Source organism: Nuphar pumila, chromosome 13, assembly GCF_984573655.1.
Source record: "Nuphar pumila chromosome 13, dmNupPumi1.hap1.1, whole genome shotgun sequence".
Lineage (NCBI taxonomy): Eukaryota > Viridiplantae > Streptophyta > Magnoliopsida > Nymphaeales > Nymphaeaceae > Nuphar > Nuphar pumila.
This window is the reverse complement of record NC_143261.1, coordinates 9,765,744-9,789,369: the sequence shown is the minus strand read 5'-3', so window position 1 is coordinate 9,789,369 and position 23,626 is coordinate 9,765,744. Positions and strand designations below refer to the sequence as shown.

Genomic DNA, 23,626 nt, shown 5'->3' with positions numbered 1-23,626 from the left:
AAGATTTTCCTACAAATGGTTAAAGAATTATTTTAGATTAGGTTTAATGAGGCGTGACGAGGATGGCTCACAGTTCCCTTCATTGCCTTTTTAAGAATCGATGTCTATGGCATTTCGACCATTGGTTTGGTTAAAACGGTAAATGACAATCTTAATCATGTTATAATAAATGAAACAAAAGCTCCTGGTAGTTAAATTCTTTTCCCCCTTTCTTTCTCTCTCTCTCTCTCTCTCTCTCTCTCTCTCTCTCTCTCTCTGTTGTTTCCTTTTCTTTCCATCTATAAAAAGTATTTGGTGTTTCTCCTCTTTTGACATCTATCTATCGATCGTATCTAATCCAATATCTGTAGATCGTTTGGAGGACTCACCATCTGCAAGGAAAGAAGGAAAGATGGTGAGGGGGAAGACCCAGATGAAACGGATCGAGAATGCAACGAGCAGACAGGTGACCTTCTCCAAGCGCCGGAATGGGCTGCTCAAGAAAGCCTTCGAGCTTTCCGTCCTCTGCGATGCCGAGGTTGCTCTCATCGTCTTCTCCCCTAGTGGAAAGCTGTACGAGTTCTCCAGCACAAGGTACACAAAAGTCTCTCTCTCTCTCTCTCTCTCTCTCTCTCTCTCTCTCTCTCTCTTGGTGATAATCAATTGAATAAGCAAGAGAAAATTTTGAATGGAACGGAAATGGGTTATCTAATTTTTGTTCCTTCGTCGCGATATGGTTGCTTTTGGAAACTGCACAAATTCAAATCTTATGTAGGCTTTGTATCACAAAGGTCACTTTTGGCCTCAGTTTTTCTCCTGCCAAGAGTGAAGCAGAGTTACCAACTTCTTCCATCTCTATGTGGTCGTTTCATGTTATCTGACACTTGAAAATTCGTATCTGTCTTAGATATGGAACAAATGATTTCCTTGGATTCTCTATAATAAGCATCACATACATTTTTTTTTAAACCATATAGTACATATCAATATGAATACATGTCAAGAGGAAGGAATAAGGATGAGAGGGTGTGCTTCTTTCTTTAGGGTTTCGGTGGTACACTTTCACCAGGTTGGTTTGTCCGGATAGATCCGTTGGGTCACCTTCTTGATTTTCTTTTCAAGAACAAAATAATAAAAAGTAAAAAACACAACTCCAACTTCTTCCCCTATCAAACACACCACTAATCGGTTCTATTTGTACGTACCATTTTTGCTGTTTCGTTGTCTTTTGTTATTTCTTGGTCGGTAGTAGTCTGTAAGATTGTGTTTCACCTGCCTTTTGTAGGGAAAATAGAAAGATAAGACTATCAATAATGCTTGTTAGGAGTAGATATGGACTCTTCCAATCAATTCCTTTACAATGAGAACGATGGTATTCTTGCTTCCATAATATGGTTTGCTACCTCTGCAACGACACTCCTTACGTTCCTACCAGCAGAAACCCATCCCTCTTAAATGCCTGAAGCTTATAACCGTACGGTTTCTTGCATTGTTCAAATTTAACCCTTATTCTTGGCCTTCTTTCCCTCGTAACGTCAAAATTTTGGTTATGATCATCATGAGTTTAAACCGTTTTAGATACCTGTACTAATCGTTATCACGCTTTTGACCGAAGATGAAGCTTTTATTGCTCATTTAAGGCATATTAATTATTAACATGGTGGACTGGTTATATGGGGATTTAGATGAAACAAGGAATGCTAGGAAAAGCATTTGTGATTACATCCAATTCTTGTGTAACAAACTACAAATTAAACATCGCTTCTTTGACATAAAAATCTAATCTTGTAATAGCAGCAGCAATAATCATGTCATTGCATTCATCTAGGTTAGCAGCTTGCACTTCCATTACCTTAAATTGCGCTAGTTAGATTATACCAAAATAAACCATTTCCTCCGAAAGTACGAGCAGCACAAGTACATAGTTTAGTGACTTAACATATAAAGCGTCATGATGTTGATAGAACTAAACGCCAATAGGACTAGACGATTGACCCTTTGTTCCTTCTCGCTTCAATCTCCTTTTACTATACCATAGATTCCTCTGATCAGAAAGCGTGATATTTCTTGTGATTGATGTATTGTTTCCTTTGATGATGCGCTTCATGGTCCACATGTTCATCACATGGAAAATAAAAGGTAAAGACTAAAGAGGGGGGGGGGGGGGGGGGTGATTAATTAATTTATTTAATGCCAGAAGGAATTTATCAAAATGTTAGAGACGCGTTAGATGTTTCTTTAATCACTTTCCTGGAAGAATTTGTGTCTTTATTTGTTAATGCCATTATGATTATTTTTAATCTTGTCTTTTGCTTGTATGAATTTCATTGTTTTTGTTTTTTGAAGTATGAATGAATGGATTTCATTGTTACAAACCTGTCTATCAGTTTTGAGTATAAAAAATAAAAGATTTGATTATCTCTAATATGTCAAGCGTATTTGGTGCATCTAAGGTAAAATTAACCTCACTAATAGATTTCCCAATATTCCAGATTTTAATGTTCTGTTTCTATTGGACCATGGTCCCTCTAATTTCTTTCGATTGACATCTCGTCACTCACTGCTGTAATTCTTCCTATCTATGAATACATGATCTTATTTTTCCTTCAAAAAAAAAAAGATTGCCCATTAAAAGAAAAGAAAAAACCCTTAAGTAATGGACCAGGTTTCCTGAGAAGTTGCAAGCACCATGATTAAAGATGTATAGTTCAGGTGAATATGAATTTTGTTTTTACTGTCGAGACCACGAAATACTTGTGGCAATCCACGAGGCACAAACTTTTTCTTTCTTCTGTTTATTTGTGGATTGTGCACCTCATATTTACCCTCAAAAACTATTATAAAAAGACAATGTTTAGTCTTATAAAACTAGTTGAACTGTTTGAAATCAAGACTGCATGCATATATGTCAAAAAAGTGTTCAGCCTTATATATGTGAAAGACCATTTTACTTCTGCAAACTTCCGATTATGTTTTTTTTTTAGAGAAAGATCATTCATTAACGTAGTGATAAGCAGTAAACAAATTGCAGGAGCGGAGGTACGTGAATGACCAATTTACTTCTACAAACTTCCGATATGTTAATCAACTTTATATTTTATTCCTATATGATAGTGTAGCTTTTTATGGAAAAAATGATGTACCACTTATTCTTAAGTGTCTTTTTTCATTGTTGAAATGGCTGGCAAGAAAGTTACTTCTTTACTCCACTCCGTGGTACGAACTTTGAGCTGTCCGATAATTCACAACATTTTGGTACGTAGTTTGAGCTGGCTGATAATAATGCACAACTATTTTGGTACGATAATGGCATAAAGTTGGCTGTCTTTCAAAAAATATGCATAAGTATACATTTAGATATTACCACATGCCTTCACATCAGCTGTTTGAACTCAAAATACTAGTTTCGAAAACAAAATCGAGATTACTTTCGTTCCGCATCAGGATTAATCTTTTTTTTTTCTTAATGCATACAACTGGGTTTATCTATTCATTTATACTCTTAACAAAGTCTGATTAGTAAATATACTTTGCAGAACTTTATTATATATCTCAGAGCAGGACAATATTGATGTTGCCATTGTAATTTATATGCCATAAGGAAATAACTTTTGCTCCACGCGGCGGGAGTCCTTGGGACACATAAACCTGAATGACCAAGCTATTATGACCGCTTTGTCCTTCAAGTCCCCTAAGCACATTTTTCTTTAAAAAAAACACAAAATCCCTGAACACGTCCTTGATATAATTTGTCAACCATCGCTGCAGCTAATTTTTCGAAAAAAATCAACTAAAATTGCTTTTAAGGTGCATCAAAGAACATAATTTGTTTTTCGAGACTTTATGTGACGCATTTCATGACATGTTCACATTGGTTTTAGGTTATTCCATGTACCGAAAAAAATCTTAAGTATATTAATTGACACCATATGTCTTCTATTGAATTGCCCAACAGCTAAAACAAATTGTACCATGTGTGGGACCTATGCAAACTAATAACATACTTGGTTTTCAATAAAATAAAGGAATTTTCCGTTTCAATCATCAGAATTTGTAACCCTTTGACCATGGTATTGCCGAATTTTTACGTGTAAGTGTTATTTTACTGCACATGTTACTTCTATCACCGCTATATGCTTGTGAAGTTTTCTTTTTAAATTCTAGCACGTAACTAGTTTGGAATTCAGTGTACTTCAATTTTTGTATGCTTGATCGGTACAACCTCTTCCTAGACCATTTGTTTCAACATGGTACCATACATAACGTTTGTTATATAAGTTGATGTTTTCGGATATTAATCTTGAGTAAGTGCACCTTATTTAGGATTGTGTTAGTACAAAAGATTCAGCTACTTTCCCAATTTCGTCAGATTGTTGAACAAAAAAGAAATAAGTTAAAAGGACCAAGCCACGAAGTAGGTAGCAATGATTATGGAGCAAGCATATTTGGGTTGTTAACTGATTCCCAATAGGAAGGTATTGATTGGTGTTGATTTTAAAATAAAACTAGGATACTTGATGACTCCCTTATAGAATCTTGGGCCCTTGAAATTGTGTTTCCATAAGAAAACTTTTGCAACCATATCTATGTTCTAGTATAACAGTAGAATAAACAGGAGAATAAGGGTCAATATCTTTTAGATGAACAATTTGTTAGGATCCCAAATGTATGAATGTGGTATCTTTGGGAACTAGTATAAGTTTTATATTAGACAAAATACACATAAAACCTAGATCTAACTTGAATAACAGAATACCCTTACATACCTCATAAATACAAATACATGCACAAATATACAATGCATTGGATTCTTAACTATGCATTAGTGAAAACCATAGACCGTTTACCTTATAACTATCAATAATGATACTTTGATAATGGTTTAATAATACAACAATTTGATCAGATAGTTGAATAAAAGTGGTTGGATCTCATTGTCTTTTACCTTTTCATTTAAAAAGCACTTGTTGTGGGTTTCTTAAATTTTAGACCCACTTCAAACATATTTTGGTGACCGTGCAATAATGAGAATTTTCAATGAGGTTTGTAGTGGTAGTGGAGGTATCAAGTCATTAGGCCTGAGACCGGAGTCCACCATGAAAATCTCGAGGGGTGTGGGGACAGAGTCCGCATGGTATGGACCTGTCTAGTTTTGTAATTTTTTCTTTGTACTGACTAGGGTTTTGTGCCCTTCATCATATATAGCAGTCTCCTTTGAGAGTTGGGTGTGAGAGTTTTGGGTGTATTGGGGATTAGGATTTTGAGAGCTCTATATCTCGAGTATGTATTTCTTCATATCTTGCTAGTGGTTTTTTGCTCTTCCTTACGCCTGTGGATGTCTGTCTGAGTGTCGAACCACATAAATCTCGTCTTCTCTTGTTTTCTCTCTTTACTCTATCTTGTTGTTTGCTTCATTTTTTGTTGTGGTTTGCATAACAATGCTGGTCTAACTCTATTTGCTTCATTTTTCCATATTAAGTAGGATTAGTAGATATAGCTGCAGCGGTTCTATTACTACAATATAAAAAAATTTATAAATGGTTCAGTGCAGTGAAGAAAATATATGATAAATCCTCAACATTTCTGCCGTAATTGCAGCTGTGACTTGATTTCAGCTTTGATAATAGACCTGGTTTCCATTTTCTACTCTTGCTTGATGAAAAACTAGGTGAGAGCCTTTATAAACACCATGATTTGTCACTGAACTACAACTATCAAGGGAGCCTATGAAAGCCACATCTGAATACGTGACAACAAACTGTGCAGATGCCACATTATTTCTCACAGATCACTTATAGATTAAGCCATGAGTGTCAGTTAATGTACCTAAAAGTATCTTTTGGCTGCATCCATATAACTTTTCCTTGGTTCATCCATAAATCATGAGACTTAGTTAAATGAATACATTAAGTCTAGGAGAGTAAAGTTTGACACTAGAGGTCCCTAACTAAGCTCCTAAACTGCTCTAGCTAGCTGGTAAGAAGAGCATCACCTTTTTGGTTTTGTTCCAATCGAGCATTGAGAGAGAGCTGTCTTAACAAGTTTGCTATAGTTGTCTTAACGAGTTTGCAATGTTTCATGCCAACACTATTCAACAAATACTTAGAGTTAAATTTAATGACTCATCACTCTAATCCACTTAAAAATCATGTGAAATGGGCACTCCACTTAGCAATTGTCCCCCGTGTTGACACGACACGACACTGCATGTGATACTTGGCACACCATGATATTTAATGGATACAATTGAACTTGTGTTAGATACAGTCAATGCTAGTCTTTAACTTTATCTATTTATTTTTTTGGTGTTAAATTATTTGTTTTGTATTTTTTTAAAAATTTACCACTAATTAGATCACATTTCAATTTTCAACTCAGGTTTATTCTTTAATGTTTTTAATCTAAAACAGTTTGCTTACTGAATGAATGATAAACAAATCAATATACAGTGTCCGATTAATGAAAAACTCAATTGTTAGAGAAGGAACACCATCCAATCATCATTAATTGTATAGTTTGGACCTTTCTTTGGTTGGATAGGGAGAGAGAGAGGATGCTTGAATACATATATGAAGTCTAACTGAGAATCTGCAGCCGACACCCTTGGTTTTCTTCATGAAACTAAGCTATAGCCACATCAAAGTCCATTTGACACAAATGCACTGACATAACTTCATGTCTATTTAAGCTGACCTCTCCCCCTTTTCAAGGAATACAAATTTTGAACTACTTTAGAGTTTAAATACTATTCCGACATGCACAGTTCAAGGTTAAACCTGAAATGAAAAAAGGTGTGCACAAACACAAAACACAAAACACAAAAAGGGCTACTAATGGACCGATTACAATTTCAGAAAAGAGATAATCACCAAACACAAATCACAAGAAAACACAATGTAAAAATAATATGTATTAAATCACAAAAAATGCTTAGAAAAACATTAAGGGATACAAGCAGAAAACCCCTATTTATAACCACACAAAAAAGAGAGTGGGGGCAGCCGAACTAGTCATCGGGTTCAGCTGCCCCAACAGCTGCATTACAAAAAAGAATAAAAAACAAAAATAAAAGACAAAAAGAAAAGAAAATCAGTCCCTACTAGGCTGACCCCTATTACAATGTGAAATGACTGAAATACCCCTGATGGATATATATCCAAACAATATATTTTAACAAAACCCTGTAAATTGAAGATCAGAACTTGGAGTTTAGATACCTGTGGCATAAAGATCCTCAACCATGTCAAATTCCTATCAATGGTACTCACTAATCCCTAAACTAGGACTTCCATGTCAAATTCCTATCAGTGATGTCCTTTTCAATATATTCTCTTCTATTTTTTGAGTTTCCATAGTTTTGTTTTGCTTTTCCATCATTTTCTCAATATCTAGTGTCTTTTTTTTATGTTTTGTGAGCATTGGTGGAGTTCTCACTCCACCAAAGCTCTGTTAGGATTGTTGGAAAAAGTTCAAGGTACTTGAGGTAAAAGGGAAGAACTAAGTGTGAAAAGGCCTTATAAGGAGACCCCCTTCTTGAAAGAGAAGGAAAAGACTCCTTGTTGATAAGAACGGATCTCAAGTTTCTTAACAAAATTAAAGCTCAACTTGTTTCAAACTATTTCATAGGAATGCAACTTCAATCTACTTTCTTGATTTGCTCTTTACACACTTTCTAATGGGAAGCTATACAAAGTTAGTGTGGCCTATTTTTTTTAGGTGAATCCAAGGTATTCAGCAAGCATCTAATTTAGAGTACATGAGACTTTTAGCCTCGTCATAATGGCACCATCACGGTCATTCTTTTCTTACCTATAAGTTTTAAATGGAAAATGTAGTTAGACATGAAGAATTCATTTCTCCATAAAGATCTCTTCAAGAAGTAAATTTGGAAGAGTTGTAAGGATGTATCGAAGGAAATCCCCAAGACAAAGTTTCCTGATTAAAGAAGGTAATATATGGGCTGAAACAAGGATCACAAGCTTGGCTTGACAAATTTTAATGCGCCATATGTGTGTGATTTTGTTATGAATGAAACAAATCTCTTTTGATTCACCACAATAATTTTTATTTGATTCTTTTCTATGTGAATAATATGGTTATTATGAGATGTTCTTTCACTACAAGGATGAGGGTCAATAGCGGCAATTTTTTTCACTATTGCTCTATTTCTTGCCACTATTAGCCTACCTATAACGGTAAATTCTTGCCAATAAGTTACCATAAAAAAATTGGCCTTTGTTGACTAATAAGAACGACATTTATAGGTCATTGTTAAAGGTTAAACCAATACCAGAGAAGAATCTTGCCAGAACTGAGAACACTAATATCGATGAGGTAGCCTATAACTACGAGGTTGTTTTAATAGTGAGATACCCCATAACAGCAAGATCTCTGGCTCGCCATTATAGGCTACCTATAGGTTATAACATTTCAGTCTCGTTGTTATAGCTTATAACAACGAGCATTAACTCATCATTGTAGGCTATAGCATTGAGAATTAACTCGCCATTATAGACTGACTATAACGGCGATACATGAATGCCACCGTTACAGGCTATAAGCCTGCAAATTAAAAACAAAAAGTTAGTTAAATTATTTTTTTTTTACATTAAAAAACTTGCAACTGAAACATACATTCAACAAAAACTTCAAATATATACTTCAAACATTCAACTTCAAACATATATCCTCAAACTGGGGCTAAATAACATTCAACTTCAAACTACATCCTCAAATATTCACTTCAAATATACATCCTCAAACATTCAACACACTTTAAACTATTGACATACACTTCAAACATATATTCAACAAAAACTTTAAATACACTTCAAATATAAACTTCAAAAATATAAACCCTCTATATCCTCTCTAAGCATGTAATAAACACACTTCAAATATAAGCCCACTACATCCTCTCCAAGCATTCAACAAATACATTTCAAATACAAACCCCTTAGACTCTCTACATCTTTTCCAAGTTTGCAATAAACATATACACTTCTAATATTCACATAAATCAAAATTTAATTATACCAATTATAGCAAAGAGTTTATAAATCAAAACATATACATTTCTCATATAAGCAAAGAGTTTAAAAATTATGGATCTATGACGGAGGGTTTTGTTTGTGCACATCCATGAAGGCTTACATCTCTTCTCTGATCTTTCTAGTTGCTTCTGTCTCTTGCTCTATTTTATATCTAGTTGCTTCTCTCTCTATCTCTCCATTTTCTTTCTAGTTGCTTCTTGCTCTTGCTCCATTTCCTCTCTTAATTGTTGGAGCTTCGTCTGCATCGCCTCCAACTAAGAAGATAGCTACGAAATTTGGCTTTGAATAGAGTAGAATGGTTTGGATAGAGAAAAAAATACACCCATCCCCCTCACATGTTTGTATTGCTTCTCGAGGACCTTGACAAAGATGTCTCATTGCATCATGAATGGGCCTCTTTGTGAAGAAGATATTGATTTTTTAATCTCCACAAATTACAACTTCGTCTGCACGTTAATAATTGGTTATGAGTAACTAATGATAATGTAAAAAACAAAAAACTAAATAAAAACCATTCATTCATTCTAAAACAAAAAAGAATATTAGCATGAACACACAAAGCATATGTAAATAAAAATATAATAAAAGAATTATGAAAAAAAAAACTAGCTTGGTTATGTTTATTTTTTAATCATATTTACTATTCCCAGGGTGTGTCATGTTCATCAAATATCTTTAGATTTGTTGTCTATTTTCAAATTATAGTGGTTTCATTATGTCAATATGGATTATGGCATTTTTGGCAATATCAGTTTCTAACAATTCTTGAAATTTAGTTCTATTTCTTATCACGTAGTTCTATCAGAATGATTGATATTTATCGTCTATAAGGTATTGGATTTGAAGAATGATCAGGGTGTCTCAACATGATTAACACATGAGTAAATAAACACATAATGTGTTAATGATACATAGGTATGAGTCAATAAACATGCTCATATAGATATTTGCTTCCTCTTTTCTTAGATTGTCATTATTTTTCTATTATATCTTTATTCGTAATTGGATTTGTTTCCTTATTAGGAGAAACATTTATATATCTGTACATAGAACTTTCATCTAACAAGTTTGGCATGCACATTAATTATTTTGTCCTTGTTCAACCTTTATTAAATCTTTTGACCCATAGACCAACCCACAAAACACCCTAAATTAATGCAAGTGAAATGCAACAAATCTTGGCATACTTTGTCAATGTGTGCCCTTCAAACAATGGGCCATGGGCCACCTACAAGGCAAAACTTGGTGTAAAAGGATAAAAGTGACATTGTGCGCCTGCACATTGAGCCATGAACCGTAGGGGACATCATCATAAAGAAGGAATATCTATGAGTTTGGCCTTCTATAGTACATGCACATCAATATGGAATTACGATGACAGACAAACTAATATCAAGGAAGGTTACCAACCACCCCAACGTGGCTTCCAGATTGAAAAAACATGCCCTAATCTTGACCGTGTATCTTTAAAATCGACCACCATGATATGCTTTAGTACAAATCCTAAGGGTTAGTCCCATCTTCAATATTGTGACTAAACAAGTAATGACCATAGCGGGTTGAATAGGTATTTGTAATCTCAAAACTATGAAAAGGAAAAGTTTTTTTTTTCTCTTTGCTTTCTATAGAAGATGCATTCCATTCATAAAAAAATACTTGCTTTCCATGAATATTTCAAACTTTTAATCAGAAAAACTCATCAATGAGATATGTTCCCATTTCTCCCAAATCATTAGACTCAAAAAGACCACACTAATAATCTAAAATGAGGCTAAAAATCCTAAAGACCATCATGCATTAAGCCAATTAAAAAAAGACAAATATAACCCCTAAAATATTGCATATATATAACCCCTAAAATATAACCCTAAAAAAATAAAGAGAAGGAAGAAGACCTAGATGGTTTGGCGGTGGTCCAACAGGGAAGAGGGAGGAGGATTGGAGGTGGTAGGCGGCAGTCAAGTGGTGGTCCGATGAGATTGCAGAGAGAGAGAGAGAGAGAGATAACATAACCATTCTCTAACGGTGACATAACTGCCATTGTTATAGAGTAAAACCCTATAACAACACGATCCAGATCTCGCCATTATTGATCTATAAGAATGAGATTCTATAGCTATTAAATATTGTCATTAAAGTATTTTAATGGCAATATGTAACGACCATATTTAATGTCAGATAATCTCACCGTTATACATATGTCTTTAATGAAGATATAACTTTCACCATTATAGAGTAAAACCCTATAACAATGAGATTCAGATCTTGCCATTATTGATCTATAACAACGAGATATTCTGCCTATTAAATATAGCTATTAAAGTATCAATGACAATATTTAACCACCAGATAATCTTGCTATTATAAACATATCTTTAATGGCGGCATCCATATATTGTTGTTAAAGATGTCTTTGACGATGAGATGTGTGTAGGAGCAAGGCATTCAAGGCCCGATCCAGATCGACGTTATTGATAAAACAATAATGACAATATTCGTAGTCATAGTAGAGTAATAATGGCACGATATTTATGTCACTGCTATTACTTATCAATTAGTGGGGACAAAACTCTCACTATTATTGCTTGATCAATAGCGGCGAGTTTTTTTTTTCACCATTAAAGAGTCGCTGCTATTGACCCTCATCCTTGTAGTGTTTTGTGCATATTCAAGAAGCTAAAGTGATATTGACTAAGAAATTCTAAATGGAGTTTGGCACCTCAAATTATTTTTCAATATCAAGGTAGATCATAGACCTGATCACCTAGTCTTTTTACAACAAAATATGCTACTTCATAAATAGGGTATGACTATCTATAAGCTAGATCAACATCAATTGCCATGACAATATTTGGTTGAAGATGAAGCAACTTTATTAGAAGTGTTATAAGATCCTTCCAGTACTTGTCTTTTTTACCAAGCCATATATAGAATTTGTTGTCAACTAAGCTATGCTTTGTAATGATCTTAAGGCAGTAAAAAGAATACTTTGATGTACTAAGGACATCTATAATGTTGTATTGATATGTGCCAAAAACTCTTGTTAGGCCAAGACATCTTTTTTTTTGAAAGACAGGACAAATCTTTTGTATATTCAGATGTTGATTAGGACAAATCCAACCATGCAATGATTTATCTCAACTTATTGAATGCATAGTTTCATGAAAGAACATAAAATAAGAATTTGTCACTAGATCATGTACAGAAGTAGAGTATAGGTTCATAGCACCTGCTACTACTGAAATCTCTTGGTTGCAGATCCTTTCACCACTCTTGAGTAGTTGAGTAACTCTATCTGTTATCTATTACGATAATAAGAATGTAGTTGCCATATCCATCAATTCAATTAAATACAATAAAACCAAGGATATACACCTGGACAAACACTTTTTCATGAAATGTCAAAAATCAAGAGTTAGAGATTAAGTTCATATTTGGGAAAGAGCAAGTAACTGACTTGTTTATTAAAAGATTTTCTGCTCATTGATATTAGTAGTTAAAAGTAATTTACACATGGTCCTTACCCATGCATAGCTTGAGGGAACTTTTAGACAATGTGTTTAGCTTATGGAAGTTTGTTTAATTGTGTGTGTATATGCAAGTTATTATAATTCTATATAAATGATATGCTTGTAATTGTGATTTTTAATAAAAGGTATTCTGGTACTTTACCAAAACCCTAAACATTCAACAATTCATATCACACCAATCATGGTGAAATAAAAATCAAGGTTTCTCTTTGAGTCAATTTAATTCAAAGCATGTTTTTTGGTGAATAAGTAATGATGGATGCATCTATAGGTTAGGATTAATCTAGAAACTCGTGGGACTATGTTTTTTAGAAGTGTTCACAATGGTTTAGAATGTAAATTGTTTAGTTGCTAGTCATCACTCCTTTAAACAATGGCACACAACATTTTATTGTTTTATGCATATGCCAAATAGATGAGGGTGTCACTTTTGCATTACATAATGAGACATACTATAAACACATCGCTAGAGGTCAGAATGACAAAAATGTCCCATCTTTTTTTTGAAAGAAAAATACAGTTGCATTCCATTTTAGCTAGGAAGTATTACAATGAGAAGTGACGAGATGTCACTCAATGCAGAAACAAAGAGGAAAATAATGGAATATTCAAGTCAGACCATTTGAATTTACAACGTATAAGAAGTTCTTGAAGCATAACTTTAGCAATGAGGGTGTGATATTGGCTTTCCTCCATGTGCACTCTGTTGTTCCGCTGCAACCAGATGAGACACCATAAAATAAGAACAAAACATTGCCAAATAAAGGTGAATTTTGGTGCCTGGATTCAGAGATGTGAAGCAATGAGGACATCCCTCAGATTATTTGGCATATCCCAATGAGGAGCAGCTGATTGCCAAAGCAATTTAAAACACTCAAATATTTGCATTTCAATAAGAAATGCAAGGATGATTCTTCTGCCCTTCTACATGGTGAACTCACCATTGGAAGAGTGTTTTCAATGCAAAGACACATTCATTCTTCAACATGGCGGATGAGGAATTGCTTCTTAGTTGTATTTTTCAACCATGCTGCGGATACCAAAATGAAGAAATGAGTTCTTTTTCCCGCGCAGCCCAATAGATTGCGGGATAAAGATCTTGTAAGCACCCATCTTCATGCCATGCATCCTTCCAAAACTGAGTGTTTCAAAAGACACAAATATTGCATCAATGAACTCGGGAATGAGCTTCACCAGCTCCTTTCAAACTTCAGATCCACCAGCCCATTTATATCCCCCACTCCACTCCCACGACCAGCCATGTAGTCCATATTTGCTCTTGATAATGCATACCTACAGTTTGTCAAGGGTGAGTGTCATCCAAAGCCATTTAAACAATAGAGCTTTGTTTCATCTTTCAACCTCTCGAATGCCCAATCTACTCTCCTCCTTAGATCTAGTGATGATCTTCTAAGAAACCAAATGCATTTTTTCTTTCTCAACTTTTTCGAACCAAATAAATATTTGAAAGACTATTGATTTTCGTTCTTGTCTTGTTTGGGATGTAGAATAATTGCACAAAGTGTAGGAGATAGCTAGTAAGGACATGTTTCATAAGTGTGACCCTCCCCACAATGACAAGGTTGAGTCTGACCCAAGAGTTCAATCTTGATAAGATTTTTATCTTAGCATCCTTTCAACAATGATCTCTTGTTACGCCTTGGTGCAGGGGCAGCCCATGATATTTAAGTGAGAGATTGCCAATTTGACACCCAAGGAGGGTTGATGCAAATAGGTCAATCATTATACCCTCACCATTAAAGGAAACAAAGCTCATTTTTAGGCCATTGACTGAAAGTTTGAATAGCTCAGAAAATATACACAACAAAACCCATAAATTTGCAATGTTGGCTTCACTTGCTTGGCCAAATATGAGAATATCATCGGCAAAGAGAATGTGAAAAAGTTTGGGAAAGCCCAGAGATTCCACACCATGGAATAAATTGTTCCTAATAGCTGATTCAATCATGGAGGAGAGAGCCTCCATAATGATGATAAAGAGTAAGGGCGACAAAAAATGCCCTATCAATAAATGGCTACAACTATCAATAGGACGACCAGGAGTAAGAGATGTACTCTATTGATTATTATATAATCTTTTTTTAATGAGTTTTAAATGTTTTTTGAATGAGATTATTATATATTCTTTTCAATGGCCAAAATATCCCTGTATTAAACAAAATACACATAAAGCCAGATCAAACTTGAGAGGCCCGAATATTCTTTTTTGAGATGCACTTTTTTTAGAGGCAGAAAGGCCCGAATATTCATACATATAATTATAAATTCAAATATAAACATAAATATACAAGAAATCAGATTCTCAATGACTAGTGATAAGAAAAAAGGACACTAAAAAATTATTATGGCACTGTTAAGCACAAAATCCGAATTTAAGTTTATTGGCATTGTAATCCTTTTTTTGTGACTTTGGAATAGACTTTAAGTTGTTTAGGGATCACTCAACCGTGTTTCAGGTTTTTTTGAGGTGATTGCCCACCTTTTCATATGTTACTTTCCTTTCCTTTGCTAATGAAATTTTTTCTTTCAACCAAAAGAAAAAAGAAAAACAAAAAAGAAAGAACATGTGAGCAACTATTTTTTGTCAATGTAAGTAGATATATTCTAACTGATATGCAATATTGAAGAACACCATATTTATATATTTAAAAATTTAGAAGACATACAACAACAACAACAACAACAACAACAACTACGCCTTCATCCCAAACAATTGCGGTCGGCAATATGAAGCAAAAAAAGAAAATCATTATGGGTCTTCCACATGAATCCTTCTTCTCTAATCATTTCTATCTAAGGCCATGTCCTCGGTGAGGTTCAAAGCATTCATATCCTTTCCTATCATCTCCATCCAAGTCTTCTTAGGCCTACCCCGACCTCTTTTAACTAATATATTTTCTCATTTCTCCATCCTTCTAACTAGAGCATCATTAGGCGTTCGCCGAATATGTTCAAACCACCGTAAATGATTCTCTCTCATCTTATTTTCAATGGGTGCAACACCTACCTTCTTACGTATTTTCTCGTTCTGAATCTTATCTTTTATTGTATTTCCACACATCCATCTAAGCATACGCATCTCAGCTATACTCATTTTTTGAATATGATGTCTCTTGGCAGCCCAACATTCCGTACCATATAGTAAAGCGGGCCTAATAGTTGTCCTATAAAACTTTTCCTTCAACTGCAATGGCATTCTATCAAATTCTCCATACTTTTGAATGATAGATCCCAAATATTTGAAACAATCATCCACCGGAACTTGCTACTATAAATATGTTTTGTGCAAATGTAACTTGGCATATTTAAATTAAAGGATAATATATAAGAAACTTAGAACTTGCTAAAATGCTATATTTGTTGCATGAATAACATAGGGATAGCGAGACCTTGTGGTCATAGAGGTGTTTAAATTTTTTTTTTTTGAAAGGAAAATAATTTCATCAATTCAGCAAATAGAAGTTACAGTAGGATTGACGAAGAGTTAGTCCACATAAACTACATAACAGTGTCAAAAGATAAGAGAAAATACTGACACAGATTCGGCCATTTAATGGAAATTCTTTGCTGCAACTCCCACAATGCAGCTTTGGCAAATTTCTATTTTTGTTCCTTTCCATCCAAACAGCCCTCCAAATAATCAGCATATAACATCTCCATGCAAATAATATCTTATTGTTTTTTTGATTTAATAAAACAACCAATAAGCACTTCTCTAAGATCAATATTACCTGCCCGTTAGGTAGCTTTCAACTATTTTTGAGGTATTCTTTGACATAATCATGCCTCCAAAAAAAGATGGCTTTAAGATTCCTCCTCCTTACCACAAAGAGCACATTGACTAGGAAGATAAAAGCATTTTCTTTTTAGTGCACAATCGGTGAGAATATGATCATGTAGAATCAACCATCCCATAAAAGAACCCCTAATGGGGTAGGCAAAATTCCATAGGGATACCATAGAAATCCATGAAACCATTGGGGGGGCCAAGCATACGATAACATGATGAGATTGAGAAAGTGCCATCTCAAGAATGATTCTAAAGTAAAGAATCATTAGAGTTATTTGGTCTTCGAGCTTCCAACAATCGCATGAGACAAACCCATTCCTCAAATACAATAGGAGATGGGTTCCTTCTAAGCTGAATTTCCCATCTGAATTAAATGTCCCAAAAATGAGAAATGATCTTATCCTTGCCTTTAGCAATCCAATACAAGGATGAAAAAACATCCTTAAGACAACCTTCAACAGACCAAGCATCTTTCTAAAAATATGTTTTTACCCATTTCCCAATTGAACATGAATAGACCGTAGGAAGATATATAATAGCTTCTCTAGGCCTTTCCAAAAGCATGAACCATAAGTCCATTTCGACCTCCCTAACCATTTCCAAGGCTAGGCCTTCAAGGCATATATTTCTCGTAGAACATTCACCCAAGGTTTTCCCAAGCACATTATGTACCAAAGCCACTTTATTAGAAGACTTTGATTCCATCTCCCAATCTCTTTAAAGCCAAATCCACCACCTTCTTTGTGTCTAGTAATGAGATCCTAAGATGCTAGATGCATTTTTTCCTTATGCGCCTTTTTCGACCATAAGAACACTTGAGATCTCACATAACATAAGTGTAAACAATTTGGGAAAGCCCAATAAGGTGTTTAATTATGCTGATATATTTTTACTATGAGTGTAAACAATTTTTATATTAGTGTAAACCTTTGATTGGTTTGTTATGATTTGGAGATATACTAACCATAACATGAGATCTCACATAACAAATATAAGGGTTGAATCAGTACAAAATTTATAGAATTTCCACAAGGAAAATTTTGTAACTAATTTTTGTTTGTCCACCTTTTGTTAGAAAGATAGTCATACAAAAACTAAGTAATGCTAAGGAACCATAAATGCTTACCATCCCATCTAGTTGTTACGATGAATTTAGAGATTTAGTAAGGTAGGCAAGTCTCTTATGGGGTGAGTTCATATTGACAATTAGATCTAGTAGGAAATGATGGTATGATGTGTATGTACTCAGTTTTGTGTCCAAAACAAAAACTAATATCTCGTTCAAATAGGTTAATGCACCAAAAAATGGTAATTAAATGTCACTAGTCTAGAGAGGAGCAAAATGATCTTCAGATCAGGATCATCAATATTGATGTCATGTTAATGCACGTCAAAGAAGAATTGAGGAGCAAAATCTGGTTAAAATGGCCTAACAATTTTGAGTGGATCGGGCCTTGTAGGATTGGGTGTTGACATCACTAAATCTGGTTGTTGCTTAATGGTGGGGTTCCTCTTTGAGGTTGGTGATACCTCATCATCAACATTGTATAATTTTAATTCTTCCTGCTCTTTGGATTAATAATTTTTTTTGTTGAAAATGTGGTAGTTCAGGATACTAAAAACAATCTATAAACTTTATAAAATTCAAATACTATAAGAAATATTATCAATTGATTGCAATTAGGCATAGAATTTCATTACTTAATTTTATGAAAAATAATCACATCAAATAATTATAGTAACGAGAGAAGCTATACACTTTTATACATGATTTATGTGACATGTCAATTTCAATTAATATTCTAAATTAGTATATAAGATCATAAATAATTAATTGTCATATCTAAGCATATCTAGATTAATCAAATTATAATTAATCTATACTTGCAATTAGAAACAAACATGTAATTATAATTAACAATCATCGACATGATTTTAGTAAAGATCATAAATATGATCAAACTTATTTAAATATGTAACCAAATATGCCAAAACAAAAATTGTTTGATTGTTATGAAATTTCATACATTAAAGAGGAGGGATTTGCTTTTAGATTTAAAAAAATAAAATTTAGATAATTGAATAAGCTTTTCAACACATCAAAATCACTGAATTATGATATACAGTTGCAAAGTTATGGCTTCCACAAGATGACTATATGAGGTGCTATTCGATTTTCAATTACGATCCACCCAAATATGTGTATAGGATTGAAGCATGAATTTAACTAAATAATATATATATATATATATATATATATATATATATATATATATATATATATTAATTATAACATTAAGAAAGAGAGAAAGAGAAAGTATACCTCTCACTAGTCAAAGCTCCCAAATCCATGTTTATTAAAAAAAAAGGAAAATAAGATACAAGGCTAAATCAACTTACTTTAACTTAAACCACCATAAATAAAACTCAAACTGAGGCTTTTGTGTCCACCTATGTTTAGGAGCACAACGAATGATGTATACATGAGCTTGCCTCTTGGCTATATGGCACAAGAGTATCTAGTAGGATTTCTATATCACTCCTCCCTAGGGCACGACTCTTTATTATAGAGTAGGAGACTCCGATCTCCCATTAAGAAAAAGAATATCAATTGATGCCAACCTCCAACTACATTTTCTTAATTAACAAGGCCATCCCTTACTAGGTAATATTTTCAATTACAATACGACTTTCAAAGTTATAAAGATTTTAGAGATACCAAAAACAAAACTTAATAAATTTAATAAATACAATAATTATAAATATATCTAAAAAATAAGATTAAAAAAAACTTGTTTGTCAAATCATGACTTTCACTCAATATATGCATATTTACTAGTATACTAACTAAAATCATATTGAAAGATGTACTAGAGGTCCGACCTTAATATAATGCACTTACACTAGATACCATTACGAGCATAAAAAAAGGTTTTGTTCACCTTGTACATAGACATACAGTACCAATATAGGATACGTTGATTTGTCTAAGACCAAAGTTTGCATAGTCAATCCTATCTCGAAGGCTACTAACAAGTATAGTTATCAATCATTGCATCTCAATAAGGTTGCTTGCTCCCGCACATATCAAATTGCCAAACTGACTCTATACAACGTCGAGTCTATTGCAAGCATGTATGTCGCATGCTCTACAATATGCGTCGGATCCTTGAGTGATTTTCCCCTACTAACATTGTGAGTAAGTTTATCTCTTGAAGGCCTCTTCTTCACAAGACCCTATTGCAAAAACCGAATAAGATATACTACATTACCCTAGTTCACTCAGGCTTATACCACTAACTTGATTTATGAGATATTAAAGGAAGTGTTTCTAAAGTTCTGAAGATAGGTTTTTTATCGTGTCAAGTGAAGGATCAAGTAAAGGAGACGTCACGGCCAGCCTTGGTGTGATGAGGCAAATTGGAGTTCCGCATTGTTGAGACCGGCGATGATGAAAGTTTCAGTTAGAAGGGATGAGACACAAATGCGGAATGAAGGAAATCGACCGAGAATCAGGTGTTGGCTTCCATTAGTAGAGAGAGTGTGTGGGGGATCCAATGGCGGTAGGAGAGAAAGGTAAACAACAACTTTTTGCAAGTTTTAAGCTACATGTTAAAGGAGTGGGATGCTCGAGCAAGGGACAAGAGCTGCCAAAAAATCGAGCAGGAGTTTTTCCTGGCACTATTAAGAGCTCCGAAGGACTGCTTAGACATGGGCTCCCTGGAACCAAAGGAGGTAAATGGCTTCCTCTGAACTTTACCGCCTAAGGTTCTTAACGACTGCAGGGTGGGAAGCTCTATGGCTTTTCCCTTCTTCTTCATAGAACAACCGCAAGAGGAAATACGGGGGGTTAATGTCGGCACCATAGCAAGGAGGAGGGGTATGGAAAGATGAAGGGATTTTTTTTTTTTTTTTTTTGGGGGGGGGGGGGGCTCAACGAAGGGAATACGAGAAAAAAGGAACCTGACCTGCCTTAAGCAATTAAAGAAGTTCCTGGTAAGGAGAGGTAGTCATTTCACAGATGGCAAGGGTCTACTGCTTCCGGAAAGCTTCTTCTGCAATCTATCTACCAGGTTATCGAAGTGTTTGGACTGTGGATTGCTTAAAGAAGTTCCTGGTGAGGAGGGGTATGCATTTCACAAATGACAAGGGTCTACTGCTGCCGGAAAGCTTCTTCCGCGATCTATCTACTAGGTTATCGAAGTGTTTGGATAGTGGATCGCTTGACTTCTGGGAAATATAAAATCACTAAGTACCCTGATGCTTAGGGAGCATGGCATTGAAATTAGTTTTTGTCCTCCATTTTTCAAGGAAAGTGAGGTCCAAGAATGGGGTCGGCCACGCCAGATCAGGGACCAGAGTGGAAGGTGATACGAACCCATAGTTTCCTCAGGTCATACAACACATTGCTGAAACTTGAGAGTTTGAAGTTGCGAAATGGGGACTAGGTATGCAAAAGGTGCAGGTACCTAAACTACAGAAGAAGATTGTACTGCGGTAAGTGTGCTCAACCTTGGAAGAGAAACAATCCCAACCTCATTTTTTTGTAGATCAGAGGGTAACTATCATGGGACCCTTAGCGAGCACAATGTTCACATCCTCGATGAACCCGAGATTGTGGCTAAGAGGGTAAATACAAACAGTGGTGGCTAGAAAACTTTCAAGCAGTCTCTGTTATCAAACACAATAATAGGAACAACAAAAAAGCATATCGTTAAGGAATGGGAGTACCGAACGGAAATTTTCCATGAAGGAACACAGCTCAGAAGATCAGGCAGCGATAAGAAAAAGCAAGGTGGATGGCCCATAAACGAGCATATGCAAGATCGTGAAAAGAAAGGGTGTGGTTGGAGAAGAAACAGTTCTGTAAGGGAAGTTTTAGGGATCTTGGAAACGGCCAAAAAGTCCAAAAGGCTGGTGAACGGAAAGTTTTCTGGTAGATAGTGGGGCGCGAAGTATCTCGTAAGTCGTCGCCCATGTAGTAGAGTCATGCGGGGGAAGAAGATTTGCTGTTGGGAAAAGACTACGTAGCTCGAGGGAAGCACCATCATGATGATATTGGTACGTTACAAACCCAGGTACATACCGTTAGTGCAAGGGGAAAGAACGTGCTGGAATATCATGGAAAGTGTGGTGCCTGAGGAGGGGCTCGTTGTTTTTAAGAAGGCTTTTAATACAATACAAGTCAAATTCGTCTGGGCAAGAGAGGAAGTGGCCCGCAGACCAATATACACAGTAACAATCCTTTATTCATTACTACCTAAGCCATTTGAATTTAGCGATTTTAAATGGCTATCACAATCTTTGTCTCATCTATTGGCACCGACATTCAAGGGAGGGATAAGTATTAAAGAAGTGATCCATGCAACGAGAAGTGAAAATGGTAAGAGGGGATTGCTAACAGTGCAGTTTCAGAACAAGGAGGCCATGGAGATATTGGACGAACAGCAACTGGATCCATCTATAAAGACCTGCTCCGGGACATGCAATAGAAAGACTAAGCCATATCAGACTTTTGGATCGACTTAGAGCAAGTCCAAGAAACAAACACTCATGAGATCCATTTATCACAAAGAAAACCGAAATAGCAAAACAATTCACCTTTTGAGGATGACATGATGTTAGCAGAGGTTCTCTCCAAGCTAAAAAAAAAATTTGTGGAGTGCCCCCAGATGCGAGTTACAGAGATAGATACAGTCCCTGGAGGGATCCATGAATCAAGGGAAGGATAGTGAGCCGGGCCCAAAGTGATAGCCATAAGCCAGTTTGAAAGGTTAGTACCTCAAATGGATTTCTTAAATGAAAATCATAACATGAAATATTAGGGGGCTAGGAAGCAACTGAAAATTGACAGTGTTAGCATATCAGTAACAAAAAATGGAGGGTTTTGATAGGGGAGTTCTGAATCAGATTTGGCGGGGCTGTTCATATGATATTATTCCCTCAAATAGACGATGTGTGTGTGTGTGTGTGTGTGTGTGTGGGGGGGGGGGGGGGGGGGGGGGGATTGGTTCTTGTGGCCTAAAAGGGGGGTATAATGGTAAAAATTGTTGATAAAGGGAAGTTCTCCATTTCAATTACCTTCGAAAACTAAACTTTCAAACTTTTTTCGCCCTAACTTCAGTGTATGGCCCCAACACTTCAGTCTTAAAGAAGAGTTTCTAGGATGAGCTTGAAGGTCTGGGACAAAGAAACTTGGTGAATTGGTGCATCACTGGAGATTTCAATTGTCTCTTCCATACATTTGAATTGAACATGGATCAAATATATACTAGAAATATGAGGCATTTTGTGAATTTTATTGACCATTCGTTTGGTCAAACAGAAGAAAACAGTTTGACAGATTTATTGTAGGAAGGGATTGGTGAGAAGGGTTACATGATGGCAGAGCAACGATGAGCTCCATCTCTATATCGGATCATGCACCATCATCTTGGAATCGTGTGTTCAATGGTCAAATCATCTAAAATCATTCAGATTGGAGTTATGGTGGCTGAGGGATTAGAAACTTATCAAGAGCATTAAATATCAAGAGCATTAAAGTATGGTGGGTGGAGCCGCAAGAATCTCCTTGGGTAGCCCTTAAATTGGTCAAAATAATGGATTTTGTACAAAGTCAGCTAGTTGAATTGTCAAAAAGTGAAGGGGCATTACGTTTTCAGCAAGTAGTAGTATGGGAAGAAGAACTAATATTGCAAATGGACATGAAAACCAGGACAGATGGACCACAAGAGGTAGAAGAAAGTCAAAATCAGCAAAACTTCTTGTTTGATAACATTTCGGAGTGAAGGCAAGAAATAAGATGAAAGCAAAGATCCAAGGTTCATTGGATAAAACACAGGGATAAGAAGACAATTTTTTTTATTTATTTGCATCCTCTAGAAGGGAGAAAAAATTTCACCCATCCATGTCTATAGGGGGACACATCAATGAAGGGGAGGAGATCATCTAAAAGGCCACAAGGTACTTTAAAGAAAAAGTTTCATTTATATTGGCCCATGATTCATTTGACTTGCAAGAGACATGCATGTGATATTTCGATGAGAGAGCAAGAGAATCTTTGAATGGGTCGTTTATGGTGTATGAAATAAAAGAAGCAATTTGAGAACTTCCTAATAACAAAGTGTTAGCATTGATGGGTTCCTCATTGAGTTTTCCAAAGCTGCATGGCCAACATGCCGGAGGGGGGGGGGGGGGGGGGGGGAGTTTCTATTGGGAAAAACAGGCGTTTTCTCCCAAGTGTAAATCAATAG

General features: G+C 35.4%; 1 protein-coding gene across 4 annotated transcripts in view; it reads left to right on the top strand.

Annotated features, from left to right (window-relative positions):
- Positions 1-281: 281 nt before the first annotated feature.
- Positions 282-23,626, top strand: part of LOC149817713 (MADS-box protein SOC1-like) — a 32,600-nt gene continuing 9,255 nt past the window's right edge. For 2 of the 4 annotated variants that reach the window (XM_089985105.1, XM_089985104.1), the window contains exon 1: positions 282-573. In XM_089985105.1, coding sequence (XP_089841231.1) covers positions 392-573 — 182 coding nt within the window. In that variant the 5' untranslated portion in view covers positions 282-391. The remainder of the gene's footprint in view (positions 574-23,626) is intronic. The other 2 variants (XM_089985107.1, XM_089985106.1) reach the window with 2 other exon arrangements.